We start from the raw sequence: 20,626 nt of genomic DNA, 5'->3' as shown, positions 1-20,626 counted from the left end.
TTCTCTAGATTCACAGACTCTATTTTTATGTGGATCAAGTACCATGTTATGAGTATTTTCCTTGCAGCAAGAACATTGTTAAATATTTTATTATCCCCTCAAACTGTTAAATGTAAGTGTTCATAAATATCAGTGGTTTGTTACATCATTAACACATAAAAATGTTGACCAGATGATATGAATAATGACACAAGATTATGATCTTGCTCGGATATTTATTGCGATTTTCCTGGGTGAGAGTGCATGTGATCTCTGAAATCATGCCTCAGCATCAGCTGCTGAGCGTGATGATTCAAAAGAATTTAAGGCCATCGTTTTTTGACTCTGTTGGTGTTTGTCCACAGGATGGCCGTCTGCGAGTAAATGACCAGCTCATTGCAGTCAATGGGGAGTCGTTGCATGGGATGACCAACCAGGATGCCATGGAAACACTGCGCACATCCATGTCTGTCGAAGGCAACAAGCGAGGGATGATTCAGCTCATCGTCGCGCGGCATGTGTCCAAAAACAATGAGGTAGGCGAACAGTCAGGGAGGAGTCACACTGATGTGCTCGAGACTAATTGGTGTCACACAGAGTCAGATTTAATTGTTCTGCCTTTGAATATTTCTTTAATCTGATAATGTCATTAGTGTGAGCCACCATAACTCAAACATGGACTGTGCCTTATACTTCCCACTTTCAGTAAAAGGCACAAAATATATACACACATGCACGATCTAATTCAAATCCTGTCTGTTGACAAGTGTTGGACATATTGATTGAAGAAGAGGGATAGCTACATTTCAACTGCAGTGAATGATAAACGAGAGTGGTTTTCCTCTACCTCGCCACTGGCCCTAATCTATCCCCCATAGGTTTTTTCGTTGCTTTGAGATAACTAGAGGAGGACCTTTATGAAGCGACCACACCACCATGCAAATCTTCAAACAGTCCCATTTCCTGTATGAGATAGGTGATACCGTCTCACATTCCCCCCTCAATTCTCTATGTGATTTTCTTTGCCCACCATGGGCCTTGATATGATATCTAAGAAGCACTTCACTGCATTATGATTGACAGGCCTGCAGAATAACACTGTAGGATACGCAGATAAAGGAATATGTATTGCAGCTTGGTGGATATTTGTCATTAGGCTACAGTCACAAAGGAGATTCAGCCTCATGAAATGCCCATTATGATACTGAACGAATCCCAGCCTACCTTTCTTTAAAAGGAACAGTATTCCTCCACCTACTGGAGCAAAAACCAACATGAACGCAAACATGATTTAGCTGAATGTGAAATGCTAAGCACAGTGAGACTGTATTTCAGGGTTGTGATTACTACACGCTCACACACATTCACTCGCCCTGCAGCCAGAGGTTGTAGATCAGGTTTGATTAGTGTAGCCGTGACTCTAATTGGAGCTTGTGTCCCGTGGCTGTGTGTCAGTTTGGAGTACCACGCTGAGCCCCAGTCCCCCCTCACTGCCCTTCACCCTCCCTGTAAGCCGTCATCCTCTGAGCGCTCTGTATCTCTCTCTTCTCACCCCACATCACCCTCTGATGCCCCGTGCACTTGTTTTTCTTGTTTTATTGTCAGTTTTCACCTCCTTTCCCCCCAACATGTGGTACTCCCTAGTTTACCAGGTACAACATGGGATAAATAGTCAGCGACAGAAGTGGGGATCTCTCAGGTATCTCTCACAAACTTCCACACATTGTGAGGTTATTGTTTATCATAAAAATTCTGTTGTTTTTGTTTTTTCTTCAGTTTTCCATTGGTATCCTTTGAGCCAGCATGCATCTGCTGTATTGCTTTATGGCGCAAAAACAGTAACTCATTAATTTGATTAGCAAATAATACAAAATCCTACTTAAAACTCACTAGATAAAATGTTTAAGGTGTTCTGTAGCTGTTGTATCATGCTTTTTGGTCTTGATTCTGTTCTTTGTCAAAACAGCCCTACAGTGCAGTACCAGATAGGTCAGCACGTGGCCATGGTTTTACCAACTGACTGTCCACATCCTCCTCCTTCTCTTCAGATTTTTTTCGACACATAAATGAGGCTGTAGTGAGGGCTTGATTTCTTTTTTTATATTTTGCACTGACCACAACAGCAGCATAGATGGGTGACGCATGCTGACGATGTTCTTGCATATTGATGTTGATGGACGTATATCATAACCTGCAAATCAGTAGGTGATGTCATCGCACAGTCTGCATTCCTCAAACTAGATGTAGTACCCAAGTTTAAGATCCACGTTGCACAGTGCAGCTCCACTAAACTTATGAGGCTTTAGGGATTGTCTCGATGAAAGATAAAGAGATTTAGCTAACTTTGCAGTGCAGTAAAATGCTTTCTTTATAATATTCTAAATGTGCTGTGTTTTTGCATCCTAAAAACCTGAAGACGAAAGGATCTCTTGTTCCAACTAAATAGGATTATAATTTATAATTTCATTGGTAGCTGAAGCACCTGGCACCTACGGACGCAGCCCCATGCATTTTTTAAACAACCAGTTGTTGTTAAGTTGTTCGTCTCCAAAGCTTCCACTTTTCTTTCTGGCTTAACCCACCCCCACCCTCCCTTCCCTCACCCCATCCAAACTAGGGGAGAGGACATGTGTCCCTCTGGGGAAAGCTCAGCCCCAAGGTTCAGTGAGTTCTATCACTTCGGTCCAGTCACTCTCCTGTCCTCTTTAATCCCTCACCAGCAGGCAGACAGGTAGACAGACTGACACTGAGCAGACAGTTAAGGTCGCAGACACGACAACACATTTTCAGAAACTAGAAAAAATACTTTTTAAAAAAATTATAACACTTGCTATGTAGGTGAAATGGATGCTGTTTTAGGGTGAAATTTATAACATATTTGATCCTTTTTTGAGAAACAATTTAGAGGAAATGTTGACGTTTGCATATAACTTGAAATTTCCGTCAACATCAGTTGCCATGAGACAGCATATTAATGGTGTTGCAGAGAAAGATGTTGCAGAAAATGTGTGAAACAAAAGGATAAGGAGATGTTACAGTGCATTTTAGATGCCATCCATTAAACTCCTATTACAGGCTGCTGAAGATACAGTGTTTTCAGGAGGCTTAGTGGTTTGAAAAGGTGCCGTGAAGTCACCAGTGGAAATTTTAATACACTGAGTGTAGAGAAAAGATAAGATTGTAAATGAAGAATTTAAGGTCAGTTGCATACCCCAAAATGAGAAAAGCAGAAGTTGAATGTCGACACAAGCTGCCAGCAGTTACAGCCACCTCCCCCATCTCCCCCTCTACGGCTCTGCTGTGTTGGCCAGGCAGATATGTGGGGAGCCAGCGCCAGTTTGCCACTGTCACCCAGCCGAATGGGAGTGAGCACTGGAGGCCACCATTGAAATGAATCAGATCCATCACTGTCTGCAGGGGAGAGGAGCTGAGCAGCACAGCCTAATGCATCGGGAGGGGGGAGGAGGGCTTCGATGGGTGCTGCGTATCCAGGCCACCCCACTCCATGAAAATTGCATTGATTTCATCACTGTTTGGTCCTGTGGCCTAAAGTGCGATCAACTTTCTTAGCAGAGAGCTTTGCGTTGTTTCCTGGTACTTTAAGCTGGCTTGGTGAGTGTTTGCAAAACCAGAACCACACACCAGTCCTTTAACTGGCATCCATTTTCTTCCACGTGATGTAACAGAAAATGTTGTGGCATAGAAGGACCCTGTAACAATATGACTGAATAAAATAATAATCGACATAGACACTGTGACATCACCAATTGGTCTGTGGAGTCCCGTTTTGAACAAGTGGGAACCTCCAAGGCTGAAATCATATTTAAGAAAGAGTGAGAGGCTCACTGCCGATAATGTCCTGGACTTTTAGTCGGATCCATCCATTGCTCCTGCACAGCTCTAACCTCTCGTTCAAATATGGCCACAAACCAATGGATGACATCACGTTGCTACGTTCTTTATTTATAGAGTCAATGGTTTTGAAGCATTGAGTTTGGCATTCTGGCTGTCACCACCTTCAATATTTCAGGCCAAAAGTAACAAGATTTGGATTAGAAAGTGTAGATAATCCCAATGCTAGCATCTAGCTTGGTTAGCATGATGCATTTCTGGCCCGGTATAACTGTGATAATACTAATGCTAATTTTCACCAGCAAAAATCAGACTTAAAACCATTCAAGCAAAATGTACTGACTGGAAAAACTGAATGTCCGCCTACTTCAAGGGTCTTTTAGTACAATCAAATGCTGAACAAGCCTTGTTTAAATGACAAAAACATACACTTGACTTTCATGAACTAAAAAAAAAACACTGAAATAGTGACAGCTATAAACGGAAGGCACCCACCTGTCACTCAAGGTGGCCACGGCCATGATTATGTATAATTTTAATCCTCCAAAAAATGTAGACCTCTGAGTTATATGAAAATCCAACCCACTCCCTGCAGTTGTCATAAACAAGCAAATTAGCTCAGAGACCAGAAAGCATTTTCGCACCAGGCTGTAAACGTGTGTATTTCTGCTGTGAAGTTGGGCATTAAACATTAAGGTACATGGGGATTGACTCACTCTTGAAGCCAACCTCGAGTCGCCATTTGATGAATTGCAGTGTTGGAACTTCTGTGTTAGCCTCTGTTTTTTGTTTTTTCTGGCCCTGGAGGTTGCCCCTTGCGTGTAACACAGAGATACAAATATGAAACATCTTAATGGAAATTCGTAATGTACTTTGCGGTACTGTTGTTGTGCGTCAGGATTGTGTGAGTGCTCAGAGTAGCCTCTCCACAGCCATGCACACACAAATATGTAATCCCAACAAGAACACACAAACAATTCCACATATTGCCCAAGGTCTCTCAGAAACCCATGTGCTTTCAGCAGGACTTGGGGCAAGATCCATCCAGACCCATCCTCTCAGTGGCATTGACAAGTGTTTTAATAGGCAGGTTTATGATTACGCTCATATTTGGAGCTGGAGTGCCCGGTCTATTTTTGCTTCCATTAAGGCAGGGGCAACAAGTGAGTTTGCCTTGGGTTAAAATGAGAATTTTTACCCGACCTTGGCACAAAGGAAAAAAAATACCTCAGTATGATTAAGGGTGTATTCAAGTGTAACAAAGCGGTGTGCCACACTGTATGGGGTCTATTTTTAATGTAGCACAAACCTGGAAGGTTCCCCATAAGCCTGATTCAAAATCTGACAAGTGTGGAACCTCATTGTTCCTGTCCAAGCCTAAAAATACACTTCTCAATTTGTTGAGGAAAACTCGAGCACAATGTCTTTTAGATGGACTTGGCTGCAATTTGAAACCAGCCCTGATACCAGTGTCTTTTAATGCATTTGATGTGCAATGAGACAGAAGACAAAGGTAGGCAAAAAAAAGTGTAATTCATATGCTGAGTACACACACAAGCACACTATATCCACACACTCTGCACCAGAACAATTACTTTTTCCTCTGTTCTGGTTCCACAGATAGCCCTTGTTTGAAAAACTACCATTCTGCCCCAGATAGTCAAGCGATATGATTGGTCACTGGCAATTTGTTTGAAGCATTGTAATTGCATGGCTGCTTCAGAGGCTGCATAATTTCTCCTTCTATATCTGAGTTCTATTAATATATCGTCACATGTGTTTAAGCAATTAAATTTATGAAAAGCCATTTTAATTCCATTTCTTTTATGGCCGCACTTCTTGAATGTTCTCCATCTCCCAAGTTTTTGGAGCAGAGACTCATTCTTGAGTCACACACCCAAAGTCCTGTGACTAACTCGTATGGATATCTGTTACAGTAGTATAGTTATTGGATTTTTTAGCTCTCCGCCCTACATTTTTTCTTAGTTTCCTATAGATTTACATGCATATATTCAAGAATTCAGACATTGGGTCTGATATCTCAATGCCTCAGATATATTTCAGCTTTTTTTCACAATTTGAAGACATCATCCTATATATGTTTTTCAGACGTTTGGCTGTTGTTGTCCACCATCGAAATCTTAATCTTACAGCAATGTTCCTTCCTATTTCCTTGCAAAGTGTAGCACAAATGTAATACTTTGTCGTCGACTAAGGTTAGAGGTGTGTTGGATAGCCTACAGAACAAAAGGGTTATAAGTTTCACTTGTGGTTGCAGTTGGTAGCAGTTTATTTGAATTTGATCTTTAGCTCCCTTGCTGATCAGCTGCCCTCATTTCTATTGTGACTACAACTGACAAATCGACCATTATATGGACAGAACAAAGGAACCTGCCTATCACGACACATTATCAGGACTCATTTCAATACAAAGAGGATTATTAGTAAACTAAAACGGCAGCTAATGTGTTGAGATTTAAAGTTATGCTGAGCATAAAAGATGGATAAAGATGGATTTTATGTCTGAGCTTATGTTCTGCGACTCCCACCCACTATCAGCTGCCTCTCCTTCTTATCCTGTTTATGAACTTTCACTCAGTGGTAGATGTTTGTTTCTGTCTGTTGCAACAGCCGCAGCAGTTCGTGACACTGCTAAGATATTTATCACGGCAGCATCTAAAAGCAGACAGGCTGATGATAAGCATTCTTGTGGCTGGCGTTCATTTCTCTGATTTGAAATTCATCACATGACGCACGTGTATGCCTCTCTGCGCATTTGCAATGTTATTTATGACGAAGATCTCCAGCAGACATCGACTATTTTTTGACAGACTGGCTGTCTTGTGGTTTTTTTTTCGTTGTCCTTCTTGACAGTGCTGCAGCAACTTGCCAATGAAGCACTGCATTAATCAGAGTAACAACAAAAAAACACACACACACACACTTCCACGAAGATGCTTCAACGCAAAACCTTTCTCATCTTCCCTGTCTGCTTTTCAGATACTACATATGTGCAGATTGAGTTGAATTTCACAGTGTACTATTTTTACATTGGGCTGCTCCGCTATGGAGTTCTCATGATAATTCATGAGACGAAGCCTCTGCCTAAGGACGGCAGTGCTATCACTTCATTCCTTCGCTTCAGATATTTCTTTCACTTTACTTTCACTTTCTTTTTTGTGCTTGTCTCAGCACAGCTTTCTGTCAAGACCGCCTCAAGACATAAATGTAAAGCTTTTATGTAAAGCATTCCTCTTTTGACCACTTGAAAGACTTTCCAGTCCAGCAACCCCAATTATGTAAATACCATGTGGGACAAGAAACCACGGCAGTTGCCCAGTGCATTTAGTCACCTGAGAAACCCGTTCTTGGATTCCTGTTTTCTCATTTCCTTAAGCCACTAACATAGTACAACATTAATGGACACGTCCAGCGGTGTCTGCTGGTCCTCAGCAAATGGACCACTAGTGTTGCTGACATTTAATACACTGCTGAGGTTTTGATATGCATGACAGCTAATTAACATCAGTGCTTTAAATTGAAAGAATGTGACAGGCTCGTAACAGCATGATGCATAAGGATGACAGGACAGCATGAACGGTGAGGTGGGGGTTAACCCACATTTTTACTCTGACATGATGACATTTGGCAATAAAATATACAACAATAAGTGGAATCAAAATGATGTAATTTACATAAAATGGGGTTATAGCAAAAGATGAAACAGTTTATTGTTTTGTTTAAGGCCATTTGAGGTTGGTAATGATGACCAGCTAGGGATCATATGACCCTTTTCCATTGGTTGACTGCACTGAGCCAAATCATGCCAATTTGCATTTTCTTTGTCAGTCTTGACATGCCGCGCCACGTCGCGCCAGAGATGGACCCTCTCCAGAGTAGGGCTAAAAGAACGGCCAACCGCCTCCATGCAGGAAGTGTTGGTGTCTCTCAAACCGTAGCCAACCCCTGATGACTCCCATCTCCCTCCGAAACAGGCATGTGTGTGGTGAGAACCCCCCCCCCACCCGTGATGCCGAAACCTGGTATCAAAGGGACCCCGGTGCTGAATGATTAAAGACTGGAGTATTGATAAGCTTCGACATTAATGGTTCTGCTATCGGTATTGGAGAATGAGGAAGATATTTACCTTGTTTATTTAGGTTACATAAATGTTGAACAATTTTTATCTCACCAACTCAAGCCTTATGTGTTGGAGCCTGACAGCCAGTTGCATATGCGAGGCTTGGGTTCGGCGCTGCCACTATGTCTCTCACTCAAACACACACACACACACACACACACACACACACACACACACACACACACACACACACAGAAGCCCTGCTCTCAGTGAGAAGCTCCAGAGTCTGATTATATTTACCAAGAGTGCAACAAAAGTGCAACAACTCTTGCACGTATGGGCAGAAACAAGAGAAATCTTTCAAAACATCTAGCGAAAGTGCATCACATACAGGCGGAGAAATGGACCATTTTTGACTGCTTAGCTTGTGGTTCATCCTCTGTTACCTTATCCACTTCAGGTATTTTAGTGATTTGTTTAATATACTGTACTTACATACATTGAAATAAAGCACTGCTAATTCTGTAGAACTATGTAGTAGCAGTACTGGTAAAAGTGGTAGCATCCTGCATGAGACCAGAGAGAAAGGCGTTTTAGTTTCCCTTCTGTGTCCTGTTTTTCTTTTAAAATTGCTTTATTTTACTGTTTCATGTTTGCTTTCAGCTGTAAAGTCTATTTAGGTACTGCTGTTTAAACATTTGCTTATTATGCTGCTTCACAATATAAATCTTATAAATAAAAAATAATGGGGGGTTTTATAGTTAAGAATCTACAGGAAATTAAATGCATTTATCACTGAATGATCTAAACTTTGTTAGTGTTTTTTCATTAATAAAAACTGCCTCTACTGATACTGCAGGTAGGAAAGTAAAGGCAGAAAAAGCCACAGTGAGATGTTAGATGAAGAGCTACAGACAACAGGCTCTTGGTGCTTCTCTGTACACAGCTCACCTCCTACAGGTTAACGTCTTTTAATTGCCTGCTCTGTGATGGAAAAACACTTGCATGAAAAATAACAGGGGACCTTTAGCCATGGATCAGCCCGCTGCTTTTAAACATCATCACTCAAAAAGACACACGTACAAGCGAGCTGTTATGGAGGCACAAATCCCTGCAGTGATGGGCTGATGTGCCAAACCAAGCCAATCTAGCCCATGAGTGTGGAAAAAAGTGTAATAGTTTACCATACTCTTTTATTTTACAACTAACCATTAGGAAACATAGTGAGGTAAAACTGCATCACCACTTTATTATAGATGAGAATCAGCATGAGGCACAAGAGAAAGATCAAAGCCGCAGACACTTTTTCACTGCACTCACCTTAGCATTGTTGCATCAGAGGAGCTTTGAGACATAGAAGCTTAGTTAACTCTGTGAGGAGAGTGCATGTAACAGCTTATTCTGTTTATAAAGGAGCACTGAAGTAGTCTCCTCAGCATGCCAATGGCCCTGTTTGTAATCCATTCCATAAGCATTGCTTGTTAGTCACTAAAAGAACGTTTATGCAAAGAGACAAGAGGGAAGGAAGTGGCTGGACCTAACAAAAGATGCTCACTCGGATGAGAGAGGGGGTGATCGATAGAGCCCTGAGAGAGCTATCAATCAGAGCCCAGGCCTAGTAAATTATGGTTTTATTAGTATTGAGCTGACCACTGCTGGAAGGGACCTTAAAACATTGAGATGCTGGCCCACATCAGAAGTTAGAGAAAGGGAAGGAAACCTGTGTCCACCCCCACTGACTTCATCTAGACTGATTGAAGTACACTAAGATCATGACTCGTAGTGACTACAGCTCTGCTGCTGTCATAGCAAATAGCAGTGATTCATAGGATCAGGATAGAGTGAGGGCACACAGCATTGCACTCTGGGAAATGCAGTTTGCAATGAAGTAGTGACTAAATTGAGGGAAGTAGATCGCAGAGCAGCAGAAATGCAATTCTGGCGCTGCTGGGCCCTCATTCCCAGCCGGCTCTCTGAAGACTAACTCATTTAGGAGCAGCAGGGGAAACTCAATAGGACCAATTGAGAAAATAATATATTGAATCTGGTGGTTGAGTGGGCTGCTTGGCCATGGTGGAGGATGGCGAAGGTGAAGCGTGCTAAAAATCCAAGTGCTTGGATGTATGTGAATACATAAACACACACACATTCCTTTTACTTTGTAACATAATATTGGTTGTCACGTGTTAGTTGTATATGATACTGTTGCATTGTACTTGAACTTGGCTTAAATGAACAGTTGACTATCAACTCAAGAGAGGTTGCAACCAGAAATACAGAAGGGTTGTCTAGTGTTGAAGTAAAAGTTGTAATGTAAAACCTTTTAAAGTGATATTTTTTTAAAGAAGCTCATAAACAAAGGATTAATTAAAAAACAAACAAAAAAATATCGATCTTACTGTATATTGTTACATTGTAAATACACCTAGAAATAATTTTGTCATATTGTGTATGTATTTGAATGTTTTAAGTTTATTCATGTTTTAAGGCAACCTACCTAAATGAGTTTATGAATTGCTATGTTGGACAATTAGTTGATCAGTCGACCAGTTTGATTTAGCCAAGAATATCTCAATAATTATTGGATGGATTACCACGACCCCCAGAGGGTTGCATACTAACTTTGGTGATATCTTAACTTTTCCTCAAGCACCAGCATATTGCTGACATCTGAAATTTTGAATGAAATATCTTGCCAACTATTGGATAGATTGCCATAAAATTCTTGTGCGCCAAATTTTATGGCAGGATGAATGGAAGCAACTTCTAATCCAAAGCCATCATCGGGTTAAACTTTCTATAAAGACACTCCCATCACTCTAAACTGTACATTTTGTTTAGTGCAACTTGGCAAATGTTAGCATGCTATCATCCTAAAACAAAGATGCAAACAGGGTAAACATTATAATTGCAAGAAAACAGTATGTTAGTATTGTTAATATGAGCACATCAGAATGCTAATGCTAGCATTTGTCAGTACAGCAGCATGGCTGCATTCACATACAGTACAGATACATCGTAGCAGGCAGTCTGGCCTCTCATGAATCTGTTTCTCTGTTGGTTAGTTGCATTGAGCATGTATTTGACTGTCACTTTTCTTATCTAATAGCTGTGGTTCTACACACAAGGACATTTTTTTGTTTTTTTTTGTTTCACAGTTTGTACTCAAAGTAAAAAATGTTTTCTTTTTTTTGAGTGTACTGTAGAAACTGTTGTAATACAACGATGATGCCTGAGACTAATCAACATAGCAGTCTGTGTCTGAGCTGGGACTGATCCTTCATCCCCTAATGGAGTGGACTAGTAAACAACTCTAAGCTTCTGTTCCTGCAAGAATCAAAACAATCACAGTGGATCTTGCCTGGTTGTGTCTTGCATTTTTTCAGAGGACATTTGCATTAAGTTTAACTTTTCTCACCTTTCTTGTATTGCCTTTCTTGTAGTGCATCTGGGTGCCTTTTTAAATCTCTGTAAAAAAACATATTACATGTTTACTTTGAGAAACAGTAGTGGTGGAACAGTTAAATCTGACCACAAGTTATTCTTACATACCCTGCTATCGTGCTGATTCCCTCTCTGCGTGATGTTTTTGTGAAATTGAAGTTTCACTGAGAACTCCTAAAAGACCTGGGCACCCACTTTGGGAAGTGCGGGTATTAGATGAGGCTCTAGGTGGATGTGAGGAGCTAATGAAAGTGGGGTATCTAGCCAGCGGAGAGGTGAGTTGTGCCTGGGGCAGGATGCAGCAGCTTAAGGATTGTAATTACAGCATTATGGTGGAGGTTGACTGGATTAGGGCCACAGCAACAGGCTGAGACCAGGATAGAAGGCCAGGAAATGGCCATGGACTAGACATTATTAGCCTTAGTTGACAGCTTAAGACTAGCCCTGTCAACACACCGCTTCTTTTCCCTCACTGAGTACTCAAGGTCAGGGAGATGCTGATGCACAGGCAAAAATACATTTGTGTATGGTTCTGCACAAACGCATATAAACACAAACACATATGCACATGAATACAGGTATGCACACACACTCAGGCTGCATTCACACAGGAAATTACCAGCATTACCTTGAGCACACAAAAAATACACAGACATGCTCAGTGAGTCCAGTGGGAGCTGAGCAGTGGATGATCTTGACTGGGCTCAGTGTAAGTCACAGCGCTCTGCCCTCTCCCTCAGTCAACAGGATAATCCACTCTGAAAATGACTAGATTAAGACAGATTAAACACATGATGAGGTGATGAGAATCGGTGTTAAGAAAGGACTAAAATTACAACAAAGACACTGAAAAAACTTAAAGAAACACATCCACTTCTCAAGAGCTAAGCTCCTTCATCAACTTAATGTTGCTGTTGTTGTCTTTTAACACCGTGACACCACAAAGCATTTTATTTTTTGTCATCTGAGGCAATTGTGATGATTGATGCCAGTGCTTACTATCCAATTTTTCTTTTGTTCATTTCATTACTTTATTAACCTGCTGCCTGTTCTCTGCAGGGATGACAAAATGCATCTGTTCCTGCATGGCTATCAGAAGATATTTCTTGGGGAAAGATCTTAATGTTGAATCACTATCAAATATCAGGTGACAGCGGAGAGTGCATGAAATGTCACAGCTTGTCATGCACTAGTTCGTCAACATTCCCAAGTCAGTAAACATCCACAGTGTGCTAAAGAATTAGCATGCACGGAAGCGGGCTTAATTAATGCTGGATACACAAAGATTAAATGGCTGCCATTCTGCCTCTGTGTTAAGTTGCTTCTAAAGTCTATTTGCCATAGAAGCCAATGAATACTTTAAAAATAAATCTATTCAGCGCTCAGAGATAGGGGGGAGACAGTTACAGAGTGGTCTTTCTGAGATCTGTTCCTCTTGACACATTCTACACATAGTTTTCATATCATCTGGCTCTCAGCTGCTCGCTCTCTGTCCGCACATTTCCCTGCCTCTTACCTGAAACACTTCATCTTCCTTCCTTTCAGCTCATGACAGATCCGAAGCAGATTGAAAAAATGCAGAGAGGTCTTGAGTGAAAGAGAGAGAAGCGAGTAAAATAAATCTTTATTTCAACAATTCAAGCTTTATTGAGTCTGAATCATCTGGGGACATGCTTTTTATTATAAGGCTGCCAGTTGCCGTGGCTCTGATTGTAATTGTGTTGACCCGGCCTTCCATTTCACATCCTCTCTCTCATACACCTTCCCTGCTTGCCTCTCGCTCTTATCAACACGCTGTCCTGATAAAGTCTGGCGCTCTCAACCTCATTAATCCTCTCATTTATATTAAACAGCCGATAAGTCCCTCTGCCCTGCTATGCGTCTTCCAGGGTATGCTGCTCCCACGAGGAGGCGACACCCACACGGCGCCGGGGCATCAGCTCCAACAATCCTCCCTTTTTTTGTTATTCCTTTCATTTGTTAACCAAAACCTCCTCTTCTTCTCTCCTCCTCAGCCTCCTGCTTTCCTGTCTTCCTGCTGCAGTTGTTGTCTGATCTTTTACTCCCCTTTCTTTTGGCCGCAAGCCAGCAGAGTGTTGTGAGACATCAATATTAGCCAGGGCCTCCTGGTTTAAAGCATGCTTGAGGTACAGAGTTGAACTGCGAAAGACTATCTAGCTGTAAGGGAGCTATCTGTAATAGGTCCTGTACAGGGAGTTCTTCTCCAGTGCATTCCCCCCGCTGCCCATAGGCTGCTATGGAGCATTGTGGGAAATAAGGCCAAGGCCCAAGCTTTATTCTCTAACTCTCTGCACGTGGATGTGAGGTTTTTTTTTCCTTCTTTACTTCATGACTCTTGCTGTGGTAGCTCCATTGTCTCTATCCTAAAAATACCACATTTGACAGACTATTGGTTTTTGAAGACCAGAATCAGAATTCAGGCCCAGTGGTTCCAGACCCAAAGACTAACCGCTAACCGCTTCCCCCTGCCAAGACTGACAAATGCACTGAGTGTACAGTGGGCTCAATAACCAGCAGTGCGGAGTATTGACCACATAGCAAATGTCACTGGTCCATTTACTGGGGTCCATTGTTAGAGACAGCTGTCTATCGGCCTATGGGAAATCCATGGAGCTTTATCCAGCTTGGACTACTGCAGGAGCCGTTTCACACTGCTGAGCCAGAAAATACCGACGTAAGCCGAGATGGACACCGAAGCCCCCGTTCCATGTTCTTGGAGTATTGACGGCATCACATTAGGAGCCGTTTAGACTTGTTCCTTCTTTTGTGTGTGAATTTGTCAGTGTGTGTATAACTTCTTGTTTATATGAAATGTTTCCATCCTTGCTTTGATTTACAGCAACACATGTTCACTTGGGATTAATGATTATTCCAAAGGCACATGATGCGTATTTAAACAAAAGGGTGACTGGAACCTTCAATCAGTTTTAAATTGATTTACTGGCCTTAAAGTAGGCAGAATAATGAAGACATCTTAATACAATGGTATGTAAGATGTAAAAAGAGATGCAGTAAAACATGAGTAGTAATAGATAGAAGAATGCTATACAGGATGGTCAGTTACCGTTTGTAAACACACTCACTAGACAAGTGAAAGTAAAAGCCAACCCCTGATTCACTTTTGTTTGCTGCTTTCAGGCAGTTGGTCACTATATAAAATAGCAACCTCTTCTGAGTGCTGTTGGTGTGCATGAAACGAACGTCATCTGCACAGAAAACATAAGAGAAAAAAAGAAAATATTGGCAGAGGGCAGAGTCTCTGCAGAAAATACACTGCCACACACTCCTTTTGGGTCAGAAGTGATGAGTGAGAGGAGCTAATTCTGTATGCGTCTATACATTATTCAGTACACCCTTAAAGTAGTATAGTATTGGCGGTAATAATTTTTTATTATAGTCACTTGAAAGACAGAAATCTAAATGATACAAACAGTTGCACATGTGACTATGCTTCAAATGTTTATGGTGTTTTCTTCCTTTAGATTGGCCCTTGAAGGAAAATAAGATATATATAAATAAGATATTTATCACACTAAATGGAAGATGAATTTGGCACTGCACTTATTTTTCATCCCCATACCTACTCTTCATCTCTCTGTGTTTTCTGTAGCAAGCCCCTGGCAGCCCTCCGGTCACAGAGCATTCTGCAAACTCTCCACTGGACAACCATGAGCGCCGTATTTCCCACTCCCTGTATGAAAGCATTGAGGGCTTGGACAACAACCCCACATCGCGGACTAATATGATCGGACGCATTGGTGAGTGATATCACAGGTCATTCCACCCTCCCTCTCAGCACCTTTGTGTCTCTTTCAACCTCTAATAGACAAAACGACTCCACAAATTGGATTTTTTTGGGGGTCCGATCACTGCCCATTCTCGTTGATGGGAAGTGTGGTTGACCTGCTAACCTCACGCTCATTGGATATATTTTTCCCCCTGAATTGCTGTCTGTAAACTGACATTCCCTGATCAATTTCAACATCAACCCCAGCCCCTCTGCGTTCCATCCTTCAAACCCACAAACCAGCATCACCTTCAAAGCGTCATCTCCCCCTCCTCATCATTCCGCATCCTTAGGTACGCTGTTTCACTATTCAAACCTCTCAGGGATTAACGTCATCCCCAATCCTCCCTGCCTTCACTCCACTCCCGACTGGTTTCACTCCGGTCAATTTCCATTCTACCCAGTTGACATCAGCGGGCCAAGATCTCGTCTCTTCAGGTGTATTAGAATTGGCAATTCAATCCTCGACCCGTCACTGCTGTCATCTCAACATCGATGGACCTTTCGCATATGCATACGCACAGAAGCTGAAGGTGATTGCATTAGTGTGAAGAGGGCGTGTTTGTGGGGGGATGATGCAGTGTAGTTGCATGCGTCCATGTTGCCTTTCTCAGCACACACAGTGGGTTTTATGCACTTGTATTCTTACTTCCTGCCTATCCCTGTTTTTCACACATCTCCTATTTCTTCTTCTTCCCTCCTGCCTCCATTTCATCTCCCCACCGTCTCACGATCTCCCCATCGCTCAGCCTTTCTCCTCTTTCACCTCCCACCCTACCACCCTTCCACCCTCCTCTCCTCGGATGGAGTGAATTTGTAATCCGTCAATGATCTACACTTTCTCCCCTTCCGCCCTTCTCCCATTCATTCTCCTGTTTCTCTTCTATCCCCTTATTCACCGTCTCCCCCAGAGCGGTGCCACTCTGCCACTGATCATAGAAGATCAGAGGCTGTGTCAGAGGCATCTGATGGTTAATTAAGCCTCCAGATCAATAGGGCTTGCCCCCGACACTCTCTCTCCCTCTGTCTCTCTCGCTCCCCTTCTCTTTTTTCACTCCTCCATCGTGTCTTTCTCCTCCATCCCAAATCAAAAGTTCTCAAAATTGGTTTGGTTTTCCTCTCAGTTTGGCTTATTTATTCCACTGGCTGTTCCCGACGCAGGCTTTTCTGAACGCCGCTGTGATCATAAGCGGCAACTGTGGGCGCGCTGATGGAAAAGTTTCTTGCCATTGAAACTTCAAGGGCGCCCAGCACTCATCTCATCCCGCGGAGTGGGAGTCAAATGAGCCAAGTGGAAAAGTTTTAGGGTTGGGGGCGGAGTGGGCGCTAAAGCAGTAAGTTATCACAGCCGAAGCTCGGCGGAGTCTCAGATCTTTGACTCGGCTTGTCTTGCAGCAAGAAAATGTCAGCTCCTTTTCTTCTCTGTCTTGAGGCTGTCTCGGAGTCGTGCCCTCATTAACCCGTGCCAACATTCTGTGACAGGTCGTCATCTTTTTAAATTGACACAATTCTGTTATTTAAATTCCTGATGCAGTCACAGTTGAGTTTGTATTCACTGCAACAACACAATACTGCCGCACTGAGGTAAAATGCAGCACCTGAGAAATAGAGGCAGGACTTTCCTGCTTCCAAAGGTCGGTCAAATTTTTGCTTTTTGCAATTACTGAATGTCTGATTCTTCTTTTCTCCTCTTAAATTTAAAATTTACTGAAAATGTAAAATATGTGTTTTGCTTTGTCCCTGGAATGCTAGAGCAGGAGAAAGTTTTCTGTCTTTTAAGGAAGTGGCAATGACCTTGCATCTCACTGACAGCACAGCGAAGATCTAGTTAACCTTGATCAAATGTCAGAAAATTGACTTTGAAAGCAAATAACATCTGCATTCCTAAAATATCATGCTCATTCATATTCATCTAGAGTCGGTTGATTTTTTCTTTCCCTTTTCTAAATTTAACCAGAATCTCAGTGTGCTACACTTACCCACTTTGGATTGAATTAAGGAGATAAATAAGCAGACATGGAGACATTATAAGAATGTCATATCACAAAATTTCCTGTTGCCGTCTCGCCACTTAGTAAGACTCTCTGAAATGCATTATTCTGTGCGGATTGTAAACTTCTGCAGGCTAGAAAGACGATATCAGTTTCCACTCTGTATCTTCTTCTATGTATTGCTTCAGATGGGCTCAGACATATTGCCTGACGTGTGAGATGTGACAGTAATGGTTAGAGGACAGATGCTAACATCGGCTCTGCAAGGTCAGGAAGCACACAGCCACCAGGGCTTGACTGACAGCTTGATGCTGAGTATATCTAGACCTGCTAAATTACTGAATCACGAAGGCCAGACATGTGGAGTTTGGGATATGGTTGGACGTAGATACAGCTCTATGTACACGTATTGTAGTCGCATGCGCACACGCACAGTGACTCACATACAACCTCTCCATCAGACTAGGCTCCATTTCCACTGATGTGAGCCATACATTATTCCAAATAGTGATTGCTGACAAAACTCTGAGGCATCTTATGTCTCAAAAGACGGCAGAAGAATTCTCTAACTTAATCAGTTCCTCTCCTGTGCTCCATTAAGTGGACCAAGGCACAGAGGTAAATGGGATATGGTCTTGCTGTTTAAGAATTAAGATCTGACTTTGATTGTGAGTTATTGCAGATGGCAGTGAGTCAATACAGTGATATTGTAAAATATATTTTCTGCCCACCTATGGTTGTTATTGCTATGCTCTCTATTTTCTGTGAAAAACAGCTGCAGTGTCCCGCAGATGCCCTGTCTCCCCTCACCCATGTATTGATCAAAAACTTGGACAAGCTTGTCTACTCCCAGCAGGCACAGGTAGCTTGCTGTCTTTCTTGTGAAACCATAAGGAAAGATCTCAAGGAGGACAATTGAATGAATTATAGGTATTATGATTACCATGGCAACAGCAAAGAAAAGTTCCGAATGACAAAGGAAAGAGACAGGTGCTATTAAGCTGGTTTAGTGCCATCACATTGATTGTAAGGGCACTTTGCCTTGATCTTTCCCGTAGTGTTTTGGGCTGTCATTCAGAACTATCTGCTGTCTGCTGTGTGTGTGTTTGTGGGTGCACACGTTCAGATAATCAATAGTCAGAGGTAATCTCATTTCCTGTTTGCTTCAGTAAACCATACAATGCTGTGATATTGTCAGCTTTAGCTTCACACATGCACACTCCGTGCATCATAGCATCACGGCCAGAGGCTGAATCCACAGCTAGCAGGTGGTGAACATACAGTGCGTTCTGCTTCAATTTCCTGCTCAAATAAAATGAGTTCCTGACACTTTCTTTCTCTCTCTCTTTTCTTCTCCTGCTTTCCTTTCACTCCCATCCACCTTTTGCCCTTGGGGTGAAAGAACTGAGAATTTCATTCAGAGATGGAAAAGCAGATAGAAAGAAAGGAAGAAAAGTTGAATTAAAGGGAAGGAAATATGGAACTGAGTGAAATCTCCTGCACAGTGTGACAGCGACAGCCGAGGTTTGACGCAAAGGTCGTTAGCATCACACCCGGCTTCGCCTTCCGTTCTGTCTAATTGAAAAGTGCTGCTGGACACGGCGTCCACACGCTGGGGTGAAAATTGAGGGACGTGGACTGACACTTTTCTGTGGATGTGGCTGTTTGGCCAAGTGCCTGAGTCAGAATGCACACCTAGGACTGGCACGGGAATAAGGGAGGGTTGGGGCGCGAGGCCGGAGGTGGGAACCAGGCAAGCGGACTCATGCTGTTGTCACACAGGAAAGTAGGAGTTCACAGGATGTAATGTGTGCAGTGCAGGTGACAGTGCAAAATCCTGTAGACACTGACCCAAATCCAAAATTAGCCACAGAAAGAAATTTGTAACAGCAAAATATGGTGAAATAATGGGAAGATTTATTCATTAAAAGAATGAAACGACAAAAGAGCAAACACAGACTAAGAGGAACACACCAACCTCTGGCTGTCTCCGGACTCTATAGTTTCCCTAATGGTGGGATTGTCTTCCCAGGATTTGACCCTGCTGTCCCCTCACCTCCAGTATTTCACAGTCTGCAGACTCCTCCTCTCTGTATGCTCAGCCATCAGTGCAGGAGTTGAGGCAAAGTGACCTCCCTTAATTTGGAGTCCAGACTGCTTGAGGGTGCTATTAGCACGCCTCAGTGAGAAAATGACAGAGACGTAAATGGTTTTACTCTGGAATTTTCACTTTTTGTGTGCTTTACTGTACTTTTTCACTGTAGTCATTTGCCCAAATATAGGTGTACTTGATGTGAACCTTTTTAACACTTTTAAAGCACTTGTAGTCGTTAATAAAATCTTCATAAAATGCAATAATTTAGAGGCTGTTTAAAAATGGAAATTTAACACACATGCTCACAAAATAGGCCCTTTTCACGGCTTATATTTTGATTTGTCACAGAAGGGAGGCACAGGTCTTACTATTAACATCAATAATATAGATAATAAGAGCTTTACTCTATTCAAGCACCTCAGTAAGTCTTGACATTGTGACACTGAGCTATCATGCACTATAGCAGGACCCTGAAACTGAAGCAGTTCTATGGAATTCAGCCATCAATCAGTAAAAGCTACACATGGTAACTTTTATGAAGGTAACTCATTTCATATTGGCTGAAACTTTCACCACATTGTGAAAGAAGTACATGAGAAAGATACACTGTGGAAAAAAATCTCCTCCTCTTCATGCTGCTTCTAATGACATTTGCTAGAATGTACCGTGGCACATCAAGAACAACTAATCAGAGCTGGGGAGTCTCTAACACAGCTGTCAATCATGTCAATCACTTCTTATTTACTGCAGTTAAACTGTCAAGCTAGGCGAAATGATCGAATATGAATCAAGATTCTGTAACTTTATTGCCTATTTCTTGCATCAGATGTTTTTCAGGAACATATTTCAGTTTACTGTTTACTCAGCCACCAAATTTGATACCACCCTAGTACCGCTCTCTCTTTTTACAGCTAAGTTTGACCGCAATTTATGAGCAGTGATTGACATGATTATAAGTTTAAAAAACTCCTCGGCTCTGATTGGTTGGTTTTGTTCACATGCAGTAATGCCATTAGAAGCGACAATAGAGTAGGCAAAAGAATATGATTTTTTCTTTTCACAAATGATCTGCCTCATTTAGTGCAGTGTTAATTTAGTGACATTTTCAGCAAACATGAAAAAATGATTAAATGTTTTATAAAAGTTAAAATCTAGGGCTTTAATTTTTTTTTCATTAAGAAAGGTATTGCTGAGAAAACATCTTTTCCAACTGAGGCATAATGAAAAACAAATATAAAAAAAGGTATAAATTGTCGAATCCCTTAAAGTGTAAAAATCACTCTATTAGCATCTTGCATTTTTTAAAGTACAGTTATGCAAGAAACTGATTTATATTTAGGGCCACATGGTCCATCCATGTAGGTGTTTTCACTTGT

General features: G+C 41.9%; 1 protein-coding gene across 6 annotated transcripts in view; it reads left to right on the top strand.

The window, feature by feature from the left end:
* LOC121960465 (partitioning defective 3 homolog) overlaps positions 1 to 20,626 on the top strand; it is a 383,207-nt gene that overhangs the window by 204,214 nt on the left and 158,367 nt on the right. For all 6 annotated transcript variants that reach the window (XM_088071635.1, XM_088071632.1, XM_088071633.1 and 3 more), the window contains 2 exons: positions 345 to 515; positions 14,988 to 15,135. In XM_088071635.1, the coding sequence (XP_087927761.1) occupies positions 345 to 515; positions 14,988 to 15,135 (319 nt within the window). The remainder of the gene's footprint in view (positions 1 to 344; positions 516 to 14,987; positions 15,136 to 20,626) is intronic.

Source organism: Plectropomus leopardus, chromosome 21, assembly GCF_026936395.1.
Source record: "Plectropomus leopardus strain MGB_pleo_1.0 chromosome 21, ASM2693639v1, whole genome shotgun sequence".
NCBI lineage: Eukaryota > Metazoa > Chordata > Actinopteri > Perciformes > Serranidae > Plectropomus > Plectropomus leopardus.
Note: the sequence above shows the minus strand (reverse complement) of the source record. Positions and strands in the feature narration are given on the sequence as shown.